The sequence below is a fragment of the Melozone crissalis genome, unplaced genomic scaffold (genome assembly GCF_028551555.1).
Source record: "Melozone crissalis strain CALT ecotype California unplaced genomic scaffold, PUWL_Pcris_2 ptg000056l_1, whole genome shotgun sequence".
In the NCBI taxonomy this organism is placed as follows: domain Eukaryota; kingdom Metazoa; phylum Chordata; class Aves; order Passeriformes; family Passerellidae; genus Melozone; species Melozone crissalis.
In genome coordinates this window covers 6,719,282-6,731,712 of record NW_026535834.1, presented here as the reverse complement: position 1 = coordinate 6,731,712, position 12,431 = coordinate 6,719,282, and the positions used below count along the sequence as shown (strand labels likewise).

Sequence of the window (12,431 nt, the reverse complement as noted above, 5' to 3'; positions counted from 1 at the left end):
TCCTTCATATGGGGGGAACCCAAATACTATAAGGTGGGGCTCAGGCTCTGCTCCCAGGGAACAAGGGACAGGAGAAAGGGAAAAGACCCCAAGTTGGGACAGATTGGATATTTGGAAAAAATTCTTCTTTGAAAGATTGGTAAGGCAGAGGCACAGGCTGCCCAGGGCAGTGGTGGAGTCACCATCCCTCAAAGTGTCCAAAAAATGAGTGGACATGGAACTTCATGGTGTAGTGAGCACAGGGATATTTGGTTGAAGGTTGGACTTGATCACCTTGGAGGTCTTTTCCAGCCTTAATGACCCTGTGATTCTGTGATTTCTGAGACAGAAGGCACTTTCTGGTAACTCTTTATCCACAACAGGCTGCACCAGCAGAGAGCTCCCTCAGGCTGCAGGAACCAGGGATGGGGAGAGAGCAGCCATGGGCCAGAGAGCTCCAGTGCCTCCAGGCCCATCCTCCCAGCTGCAAGGCAGCCCCCAGAGCCCACCTGAGCCTCAGGCAGCCTCCCACAGCCATGGCTTCACATCTGCATTCCCCAAAACCAGATCTTTTCTGTGCTCAAACCCCTAAGGGTGATGAGGCTGAGACTGAAGAGCAGAGAGCTGTTCAAGAGCAGAGATTTTTTAAGACAGAACTCTGTCTTAAATTTCCACCCAACAAATTATTTAAGCAATAAACTGATTTCTGAGCTCCCCTGGGCTCATTCTGGCAGCAACAGCAGCAGCTGTGGCAGTGGTACCTGCATTTCCAGGGACACTGAGCACGGTGCCGATGGAGATCAGGATGGGGTAGGTCAGCACCACCCCAACGTTAACCAGGATGTTGAAAGCTAGGGGAAAACAGAGAAAATAACCCATGAAAATGGGGGGAAACAGCAGAATGAGGTATTTCTCCTCCACCTAGACCCTACAGGTACAATATGTGATATTACTATGTGGTATTAAGTACCCATATCACAATGAGGGAGTTGTTACAAAGTGATTGATTTTGTTTTTTTCTATATGAAATTAGAGGAAATTCTTCACGGGGGAAAAGGGAGGGTTGAATGGCCTTTCCCAAACCATAATACTGAGGTTATCATATTCCATGGCTTTGCACAGGCTTTAATCAGGTACCAAAAAACCTGGTCTTTTGTTGTTTTGGAGTGTTTTTGTTACATGACAGCACTCCCAGAGAGCTCCAATGTCATTGAAAGATTAAAAAAAAAAAAACTTAAAGTTTGCTTAAGTTTAACTTTTCCTTCAAAGATTAAAAACAAACTTAAGTTGTTGATCATCCACCACCCAGTCCTGCTGCTGAGTCCCCTGCATGAGGTTGGGTTTCTGCACTTGGGTGATAAATTATCCCTAATTTTGGTCCCCCAGGAGCTCACAGGGCAGCTGCAGCTGTGGTTGGAGCAGCTCAAGGAGCTCCCAGCAGCTCAGGATGGGATTGGCAATGACATTCTCTTTGCTTCCATTTAATAAACACTGGTGAGACAAAAACCTTTTCAATTATGGAATAAAAGAGACTTTACCAAAGGAAAGGATGTTGTTATGTGTGGAAATTAAAATGCCCCTGGGCTGAATCTAACAGATATTTTGCTGGCAATTCTGGCTCAGAAAGAGGGAGCCTTATGTGAGCCCTGCGCAGAGCCTGCAGCACCCCCAGCACAAACATCCCCCAGGAGCTGACTGGGAACATGCAGCCCCTTGAAATGGGATTTAAAGCAGTCAAACTGTGCCAGAGACAGGGGCATTGGTGTGGAACTATGGTAGGGATGAAAAAATGGGCAATTAGTAGTGCTGCTTCATGTTTACTCCCTGCTATTACTGTTAATTATTAATTATTATTAATTATAACTATGCTTACCTATCAATTATTAACTGTATCTCAATTAATAGTAATGTTTCACGAAGTGTAATGAAAAATATGAATCATTTCTAAGGAGCACCAGTTTGCACTGGGACCAGAATTAATCTGTGAGAGAGCTCAGCTGCTTAAGGGGACAGGGGGGAAATTGTGCCTGAGGTCAATTTTATAAAGGGTTGGAGGGGTAAAATAAATAAATAAATAGTTTTATCATTTACCTAGTAAAATAAATAAATAAATAATTTTTTTTCTCACTTACCTAACCAGAGGCCAGCCACTCCACACAGGTAACCCCATGGCACAGCAGAGAAGGGGTACCAGTACTCCACTTTTGTGAAGTAGAGGATGATGGGGGTGATGGAGATGAAGATGAAGTTGAAGAAGCCCAGGGTGGACACGAAATGAGCTGCCTCCCCAAAGTTTGCACTCCCAAGAAACATTTTGAACAAAACCTGCAAAGGGGAGGAGAGAGGAGGGGTTTAGATTCCATGGCTGTTGTGGAAGCACTCCATTCCCTTGGGGAGAGTGCAGCAAAGGCCAACTTGCCACAGCCCAGCCCTTTTCCCACTCAAGAGTCTTGCAAGGGGATTTTTTGTGAGATTTCTGCCCTTTCCTGGGCTTTAGCTCCATGTCTTTACCATGGGGATGGCTGAGTCTGTATAACAAAGCTTTACAAAAGATGCCACGAGGAGCAAGTGTAGAAGAACCCAGGAAAAACCAAGAATAAACCAAGAACTCAAGGGCACACCACTTATGCAGCAAGTGCAGAGGATTTGGGCTGAGTGTGGCAACACTGGGATTTGGGAAGGGGCTCCAGTGACTTCCACAGCATGACCCTGCTGTGAGAAGAAAACCAGCCTGGAAGGGCTCACTCTGTGAGAACCTGTCCTCTATGAGCCTCAATTCATGGACTTTGAGTGACTTTTGAAAGGCTACAACAAATTTAAGAGATGAGAAAAGTCTAAAGCTGCAAGGGTTTCCACCACAACCCACTCCAGACTTAACACACGCAGCTGAAAACAAACCCAGCCACGCTCAGCCCAACCTGTTCCTGAGACAGAATCCCTGCCTTTCCCAGCCCTCATCCTCCAGAGCAGCCACTCCTTGCAAGCAGAAGGGTCTCTGATGAACAGGCTGTGCCAGGCTCACACAGGGCTCTGAGCCCAGGGCAGACCTGGGATGAGTTGTCCATCCTGGCTCCCCTCCCTGCTGCACATGGAGAGGCCCCTTTGAAAAGTGCTGATGAACTCTTGTTATCATGATTTAAAAATGATCTTAAACTCCTCCTGGCGTGGCAGTGGAGATTTCATTAAAGGCTCATCAAGAAAAGCCATTCTGGGTAATTGGCAGATGACAACTAATTACTGTCACAGCAGATTTCCTGACATTGTCACAACGTGGGTGACGCAGGAGTGAGGAACACAACAAAACATTTATTTTACAGCCACTCTCTTTGCATTTGTGTCTTTTTAATGTGAATGAATTTAGCAATGCCAACAAACAGTTGTGCCCTACCTTATACAGCGCAGATGTGGAGGCTGATCCCACGGCGTAGGCCACCCCAATAATTGAATCACCCTGGAAACCATCTGCATATGCCATCATCACAATTCCTGTGATTGCCATTATTGCTGCCACTATCTGCACAGACAAAGCAAAGCAGTGTGAAGCTGAGATCACCACTGGGAGGGGCTTCTCAAGAGCGCCATTACCCTCTTGCTCTGACCTGGAGCTTTCTTATTCTCCCTCAAATAGGAAAGATCGTGGGAGGGATGTAAAGCAAAATGAAAGTGTGTGCACTGACAGGAATGTGGATCTACAGCACTGGGGCCTGCTGACAGAACATCCATCATTATGGATTTTGTCAGCTAAACATCCAGCTTGGAGAGGCAACTGCAAGATCAAGGAATTTTAAGGCATCACGCTCTACTGTACAACAAAAGAAATATTTATCAAAGCCATCAATTTGACTTGAAATGCAAATAATAGATGGCCAAACAGCCTGGAAATTAGTCCAGGGGAACGAGCCCTGTATTTTGGAATACCAGGATACCACAGGGAGCTCTTCCAGCTGTTTTGGCTGTGCCCTGAGAGGTTTTTTTGCACAGATACGACCAAATTTCTTCATGAAGCTTTACATCTGTGCTTAGGTTTTTTGGCCTCATTTGAAAATCCCAGAGAGAGCATTTAACCAGCTTCAAAGAAAAAGAACAGGAATCATTAACTGCACCACATCTGAAATCCTGGGTCTTGACTTCAAGAACCTTAAGGAAGTGGAAGGGAGCCCAAAGTGTTTTATTCTTTAAAAAACTCCCCGTCTCCACCTAACTGCCCTCAGCAGGTAAATGTGGGGTGTGAACTTCAAAGGCACTGAATACCCAACTTCCACTGAGTGTTTCCTGAGCCAGTGCACATCTCCTGAGCCAACACAATGTGATATGGGCACTCTGCCTCTTGAAAACCTCACTGAATTTCATCTAAGAAACATTCAGTCCTGGATTTAAAAATAAGCTTCGGCCCACAGACTTCAAAGACTTCATCTTGATCCAAACATGTGCCCTCCTGTAAAACAGCCTTTCAGAGCTCACAGTTTTGCCAAGAGTCCCAGAAAACCACTGACACTCCTCCCAGGCAGATGTGAGCCAGACAGAGGCAGCAAGCACCAAAAATCCCACAAGATAACTTCAGCAGAGCCAGACAGCAGAGCAAAGCCATGGGACACACTGGACAGGGACACACGACTGACTCAGGTGCAGCTGTTCCCACACAGGGGACAATGGGGAACCCAGAATCACCTGCCAGGGCAGGGCCAGTCTCTGAGACTGCAGGTAAAAAAATCAGTGCTCTTAAATCCCATAGGCATCCAGCATCTCCCCAGGAAAACTCATCTCCTGGGTGCAGCTGTGAGTCCTTCCCCCTCACCATCAGCCCTATTTCACCGGTCCTTGAGGCATACAGGTGTCCCTTCACATGGCAGAGGCTGTGCCAAAGGCACAAACCCCATGCAAGTCTGTGTCCCACCTTGCTTCCATGTAAAACACCCCAACTCCAGGATACGAGTCAGCAAAACCTGAGGGTACCACTGATACTCCAAATTCACCATGAAATGGAGCTGAAATCCAGATTCCCAGGCGCTGTGGTGTCTTAGGTTGGAAATGGGGATATTCTATTTCCATCTGCTAGAGGTGGGGCAGTTCTCTGCTGTTCTTTGGGCAGTTTTTACTTTATGTCTTCCACAACCAATTCTCCCTCCAGATCTCTTCTGTTAATGGGCTATTAATTATTAATTATCTTCTGTCCATGGCCACTGAGTGTCCCTGCAGGGCTGAGCCAATCCCAGCATCCCATGGGGAGATGCTCCGCCCAGGGGAGGAGCCAAGCATTCCTACCTGGATCCAATCTGAGGGTTGGGACACCCCAGCAGCCTTTGCCCCCTGCATTGCCAGAGGAGCAGCTTTCTGCTGCCCTGCATTGCCAGAGGGAGCCCAGGCCCATCTGCAGCAGCCCTGGAGCTGCAGAGGAAAACTCCCCCCTTGTGCAGGATCCCTGCTGCAGCAGAGCCACAGCTGGCACTGCAGGAGGGCTGAACCCCCATGGGATGGGGCTGGGACACCACCCTGACACACAGGGGGCAGCTCCTCTTCTGACTCTGTCAGTAGTTTTTTGGGGTTTTTGTACAATTAGATTTGGGGGGTTTTTTTGGTGGTTTTTTTTTTTTTTTTTAGTTTTCCTAGTAAAGAACTGTTATTCCTATTCCCATACCTTTGCCTGAGAGCCTTTTAATTTCAAAATCATAATAATTTGGAGGGAGGGGGGTTTACATTTTCCATTTCAGGGGAGGCTCCTGCCCTCCTTAAGCAGAACCTGTCTGTTCAAACCAAGACACGTGGGCTGGAGTCCCCCCAGTCTCTCAGTGGTGGGATGAGATCTGGAAGGGATTTAGCAAGAGGGCACCAGGAGGTTTCCCCCTTTTCCTCCCCAGGATAACACATTCCAGCAGTGGGGCCATCCTGGGAGACATCATAGATGTCCCAGCCTCAAAGCAATGCCCAGGGACAGCCAGGGGTCAGGGGACAGTCCCAGCCTCAGACATCCACAGCCTCTCCTCTGGGAGTGCAGAACCCCCCTGCCCTGCCTGGCTGCCCTTCACATCCCGCCCTGCACAGAAATTCAGGATTTCAGCTGCCAGCTGGAGCATTTCCAGCAATGTGTCAGCCTCAGAAGGCAGAACAGCAGAGTCCAATGTAGTGATGCCCTCCTTCCAAGGGCAAGGATGGAGATTTAACTCTTGGTGCCCTCACTGCTCAGCCCTTTCCTTGTGTCAGTGAAAATGAGTACATTCATCATCCCCTTTATTCCTACCATGAAAATCTCACTCCCAGTCTGTCTAAACCGAATTCAGAGAGCCAGATCCCTAATTTAATCAATTATTTATAAAGCCAAGCACTTTTTCCCCCATGAAACAACTAAAATGATGGACACATGTGGAGCATCGACATCTCCTGAGACTGGAAACAGCAAAAACATTATTTAAATTTCATGCTCAAGGCTCCTCCTGCTTGCTCCATTCCAGGGCATCAGCACAGCTGACCAGTGCCTGCCTCAGGTGCTGGCTTTGGAAACCTGAGCTCACATCTGCAGGCTGCTCTACAAGGTCACAGGGAAGCAAAGGTGGCTGTCAGCTCATTAAACGAGGCTTTTAATTAATGGAAGAGTGTAGTAACTTTCTTCTGGAGCCTCCTAGGTAAGGAATGAAATTAGCTTGCCTTATTTTTTTCCTTTTTTCCCTGAAAGAGAGCAAGGCCAACCAACAGTTTATCAGAAACATTTTTTTTTTTCCTATGTGGAGCACAGCAGAAAATGAGGTGTAAAGAATCACAGAATGGTTTGGGTTGGAAGAGAACTTGAAAGATCATACAGTTCCAACACCCTGCCATGGCAGGGACACCTTCCACTAGGTCAGATTGCTCTAAGCCCCTCCAACCTGGCACTGAACACCTTCAAGGATGGGGAAGAAACTCCTCCAGGCTGAAGTCAACATTTTCAGGGGAGAAAAATGTCCCCAAACTACTCTGCACCTACTTAAAATACATTGAGTCAACTCCACACTGAAGCCCAACCAAGGGCTTAAACATGCAAACATATAAGCATGTGTCTAAATCTAAGCAGCAAAAGCCAGCAGAACTACTCAAATATGTAAAGTTTTTAAAATATTTGTGCTTGCTTTGAGCCAAAGCTGTCTGGACTTCCCAAAGATAACATGGATGTGTTATTATTTCGAGAGAGAGAAGTTCAGCAGTGTACAAGCACAGGCCAGGGTGCAAGCAGGGATGGTGCTCTGTGTCCTTGCCCAGGGCAGGAGGTACTTCAAGGTACCTGAGCTCTACCTGCACTGCTTTTATAGGTAAATAGAACCAGACAATTGTTAAGGGTGGAAAAGACCTCACTGAGTCCAATCCTTGACCTCACACTGCCAGATCCACCCTAAACTATATCCCAAAGCACATCTACATATTTCCTGAACACCTCCAGGAATGGTGACTCCACCACTCCCCTGGGCAGCCTGTTCACCACCTGACCACCCTTTCTGTGAAGAAATCTCTCCTGATACCCAACCCAAACCTCCCCTGGTGCTTTTCTCTCTCCAGTGGGTGCTACAGCTTCACCACTGATGGCACGAGGCTCTCCCTGCAGAGCACACAACTCTGGTGCCTCCAACACAGCCACAGCAGCTGAAACTTTGTGAGCAGCCTTTTGCAGACAGGGAGCTGGGAATTCACTGCAGAGCCACTGCTGTCCCAGGCACTTGGAACACAAACCCTGTGAGGAACCCCTGAGGGAGCTGGGGGTGCTCAGCCTGGAGAAAAGGAGACTCAGGGGTGCCCCCATCACTCTGCACAGCTCCTGAAAGGTGCCTGTGCTCAGCTGGGGCTGGGCTCTGTCTGCAGCAGCACTGACACACCCAGAGCACACAGCCTCGAGCTGCACCAAGGGAAATACAGGTTGGGTATCAGGAAAAAGTGTTTTACAGAAAGGGTGAGAAAGTTCTGGAATGGCTGCCCGGGGAGGTGGTGGAGTCCCCATCCCTGGGTGTGTTTAACAAAGCCTGGATGTGGCACTGGGTGCCAGGGCTGAGTTGAGCTGTTGGGGCTGGGTTGGACTTGATGATCTTGAAGGTCTCTTCCAACCCAGTGATTTTGTGAATTCTGTGAATTTTATGAATTCTGAATCCCCACCTCGATGTCACCCAGATGTGCCCGACAGCTTTGGAGCTCTGGAAGAGCTGCTGGGAGCTGAGCTCCTTGGAAAAGCTGGCTGAGCTCCTGGGTGCAGAGTTTTTCCCACAAAAACATGGCTCAGGATATAGGATTAGACCTTCATTTCTTTTCATGTCCTCACTGCCCAAATAATCCAATTCCTGAGGCATCCAGGCACAAAAATCTGGGTCTGTGCTGCTCTGCTGTACTTTAGCTCTCCAACACTCTCCTGCGAGGTTCTTAACATAATTAAGTGTTATTCTGTCAGGAGAGCTGCTGGAAAACACTGTGAATTACCTCTCCAGCAATGGGCATCCAGTGAGGCTCAGCCAGTGAGCAGCACAATCCAGTTTATGTGCAGGATTTGCTGCTCACTTTTTCCCTCCAGGTTTTTCTGTGTGAACCCCATGATGTTTACAGAATTCATACTAATGCATATTCATGGCAACCTTTTTTTAGTCAGTGAAAAATAAATAATAACTGAAAACAGCTTTTATTTCTAGATTTCTTAAACAGAGCAGGCTAGGAGAACACAAGAGCTATGCTTGCTCTGCCAGAAAGATGCTGCTTTGAGATGAAAATTAGCTTAAAGGGTACAAAATGTTCAATTTCTTCAGATGATCAAGGGGTGGAGGGGGGTAGTTATTGCTGCTGTTATTTCTGTAGAGAACTGAGGGTTTTACACCCTGTTTATTCTTTGAGTCAGTCAGTGGGCTGAGGGAGGGTCACATTCACCTGATCTTTCTGTATTTTCAGCTGTGTAGGAAAAAGTCTCCAGGTAGTCTGGCTTTACCTTCAAGCACTGGCTCACCTCCTCAGCCTGGCAAGCACAGTGCCCTGCTCAGCATCCTGCTGGCTGCTCCAAAAGCCAGATAAGATAACTGTACAACAGGATGTCTTTTGCTTTAATTTCTGAACCTTTCTATCCCACTATTAATCAAAAAAAAAAAAAGAAAAAAAAAAAAAGAAAAAGCTGCTCTGCTTGTTTCCAAAAACCGAACTGACTTGGATGAGTGTCCTGATCCACCACATTTACCATGAAACTTAAATCCAGCTGTTGCTGGTCCCTTCTGGTCACAGCCACCACACCTGGCCTCAACCAGAGCCTAATGAAGTTCAAGGTTTTCAGTAATTAAGTCAGGACTGTGCCCAACATGACCTTGAGCCATTTCAGAGGGGAATCTGCATCAATGAACTAGCAGAAATCCTCACTACTCCTCATCTAAGGTGTGAAGCCAACAGTTTTAACTGCTGCATGTGGCAGATGTGTGTATGGAAAATTACACAAGTTTGCTTTCCCCAGATCCAGGGGCACAACATTTTGTTCAAGCTCTGTTTTAAATTTTTGCAGGGTCCATTTTACTGCCAGTGAGAGCTGTGTTAATTTTAAAGCAATTTTGACACATAAATGTGTGCGTGAAAAGTGACAGGGTAGCACAAAAAATATACATCACACATTACAAACATCTGTCTATCCAAACAAGGAATAAAACTGCTTTGGTTAGAACCTACGGATTCATCACTAAGTTTAAAATAAAATTAACAGAATTTCAGCTCAATAAGCCAAGACAGAATATGTCACAGACACATTTTATGAAAAATCTTTTCATTAGGATTTTTTTCTCCTGAGAAGCTGAGAAGCCTCAGAGGAAAAGAAAAACAATAATTATCTGCTGCTGTGGAATGCAACAGGTGCATCTTTGATTGGTCCATGTTGGTTGTTTCTAATTAAAGGCCAATCACAGTGAGCTGGCTCAGACTCTCTGAGAGTCACGAGCATTTGTTATCATTCTTGTCTTTTCCTTTCAAGCCTTCTGATGAAATCCTTTCTTCTATTCTTTTAGCATAGTTTTAACATAATATATATATATCATAAAATAATAAATCAGCCTTCTGAAACACAGAGTCAAGGTTCTTGTCTCTTCCCTTGTCCTGAGACCCCTGTGAACACCACCACAAGAACAGGTTTCTATGAAACTGGAAGTTCTTCTATTGTAAACCATCAAGCTACACTTGGCTGTAATGGCTCCTTGAAATTCCCACACTGAATTCCCTCTGAGGCTGCATCACAAAACTCAATGAGAAAGGTTTTCATGGTGCCCCAGTGCTGTGGCAGCACCATGGCTGATGGGGTCAAGTGCAATTATGAAAACATGAGAGAGTGGAAAAGGAGGCTCGTTCATACCCTTGCTCCCATGAACCTGTCTTTGAGCACAATCCAAGAAAGCAAGAAGACAAAAGCTTTGTTACAACAGAACAGGGCAGAGACGTCTGTGGCTGTGAGCTTCTTTAAAGCCAGTAAATACAGGTAGTTAGTCAAAGTCCACAGAATAGAAAAGGGAGCAGTCCTTTTAAGAAAGAGTTTCAGCGTCAGACCGTCTTCACCAAAAATCCGACTGCATTCCCTGAGGAAAGAAAAGAGTTTCAGTCTCAGCCAGGGTTTTCCTCAGCATTCACTGCAGCACAACAAACATTCATTAGGCTTTTATCCTGCTTTTCCTAACTACCCCACACGCCCAGGAGAATCCATTATTGAATTCACACAGGGAAAACAAGGCACAATCTTCTTAAAGCAGCAATTTTGGAAGAAGAAAAGATGCAACTTACCTGGAATAATCACACTCTGTGCAACAATAATCCAGGGACTCACACACAGAAATGAAGGTTATCTATAATGTTCTGACAGCTCCCAGACTCTGCCTTCAAGGCCATGAGCACAGGGATTAGAATCACCATTTTTTCTTTGCAGCTTGCCAATTTTCTTCTTTTTTTGCATTGCTCCAAGCCCTGTTTTCATTCTTGCTGAAATATATTTTTATGTATGGCCAAGGAAGCTTTAGGAATTGCCTAAAGATACTCAAAAAGACTGCCAGACACAGCGTGGTGGGGAAGGGAGCCACCAGGCAGTGGGAGTGAGCCACGCAAACAGGAGTGCGAGAGAAGGAAGGGAAAGGGAGGGGAAGGTATTTAACAGCTTAATTTTATTGTACAGTGAAAAGCTGTGTTTTCTAGGAGATATCTCCTTGAGATTTAAACTGCAAACAAAACCCCCAGATTCCCAAACACTGTATCCCACACAGCTCCAGTGAGCTGTTTGCTTCCTGGGATTTCAGGAATCTCAAAGTGGGAAGGATATTTAGCAATTCCACTGTCTGCACTCTTGGCTGAAGGCATTCCTGAACATATTCCCAGTGTGCTTCACTTCTTCCCATGGCAGGAACCCTGGTGCTGCTTAAAACACTTGTGGGAAGTCCCACAAGTGACCCCAAAAAGCAGTGGGGTGAACCAAGGCACCCTCAACCTGCAGCACATCCTTCCAAGGAAAGGCATGTGGAGGGAATAATCCAAATGCCCTCAGGCTCCAGAGTGCTCTGTGTCTGGGAGATTGATGAAGCACTCATTATGCAGAACTAATTAGCAACTTCAAAGATTGAGCTGCAATGTGATGGCAGAAATGTTTGTTATTTGGGGGTGGTGGGGGTGGTCTGATAACTATCCTGATTTGCAGGACAAAATTGTTTTCAGGGCCCCTTAACCATTTTTACTAATTCTTGGGAATTTTGCTGTTAAAGGCATTGCAGGTTTTTTCCTCTTAAGATTGGAAACTATCACTCTCATTTTGAGGAAATCAGAATAATAACATCTATGTAATAACTGAGATCAACTACATCTTAAATGGTTTTATCATTCAGCTTAATAACTACTCATTTCTTGATGGCACTAAGGTGTACAAAGCAATCATTTCTGGTAAAAATAAATTCCATTCTCAAACTCTGTGTACTCAGGCTGGTGGAACTGCTAATTATCTCCTTCACTCTAGTTGACCTCAACACTCTCAGGAGTCCCGTTCACCAAAGATCAGGATTAAAATGTTTAAAATACAAAAAAGAACAGCTACTGGTGTGCATCATTTATCTGAGATGCAAAGCAAACATTCAGTGAAGCAAATAAATGAATGCCTGAATTTGCAGGCTTTTGTAACACTGATTTCAACAGGAGTTAGAGGTGACAAGTTTCCTTGTGTGACAAGGGACTCACTGGCAGCACGTCAGTGTTCCTTGGCATGCAGATATAGCAGTTCACCTTTATAATATATATATAAAATTAATATAATATAATATAATATAATATAATATACATTATATAGCAACATATTATATTAAATATAACATAATATTATACTATATATTATTATAATATATTATAAATATTATATGGCTTTATATATAAAAATAAGTACGTTATAATAATATATAGTATAATAATATGTTATATTTTAATATAATATGTTATTATATAATGCATATTATATCGCATCATAT

General features: G+C 45.1%; 1 protein-coding gene across 2 annotated transcripts in view; it reads right to left on the bottom strand.

Annotated features, from left to right (window-relative positions):
- The window catches only part of SLC35F4 (solute carrier family 35 member F4), a 120,468-nt gene that overhangs the window by 1,170 nt on the left and 106,867 nt on the right, over positions 1–12,431 (bottom strand). For both annotated transcript variants that reach the window (XM_054286857.1, XM_054286858.1), the window contains 4 exons: positions 10,295–10,514; positions 3,368–3,493; positions 2,112–2,304; positions 741–830 (listed from right to left, as the gene is read on the bottom strand). In XM_054286857.1, the coding sequence (XP_054142832.1) occupies positions 741–830; positions 2,112–2,304; positions 3,368–3,493; positions 10,295–10,514 (629 nt within the window). The remainder of the gene's footprint in view (positions 1–740; positions 831–2,111; positions 2,305–3,367; positions 3,494–10,294; positions 10,515–12,431) is intronic.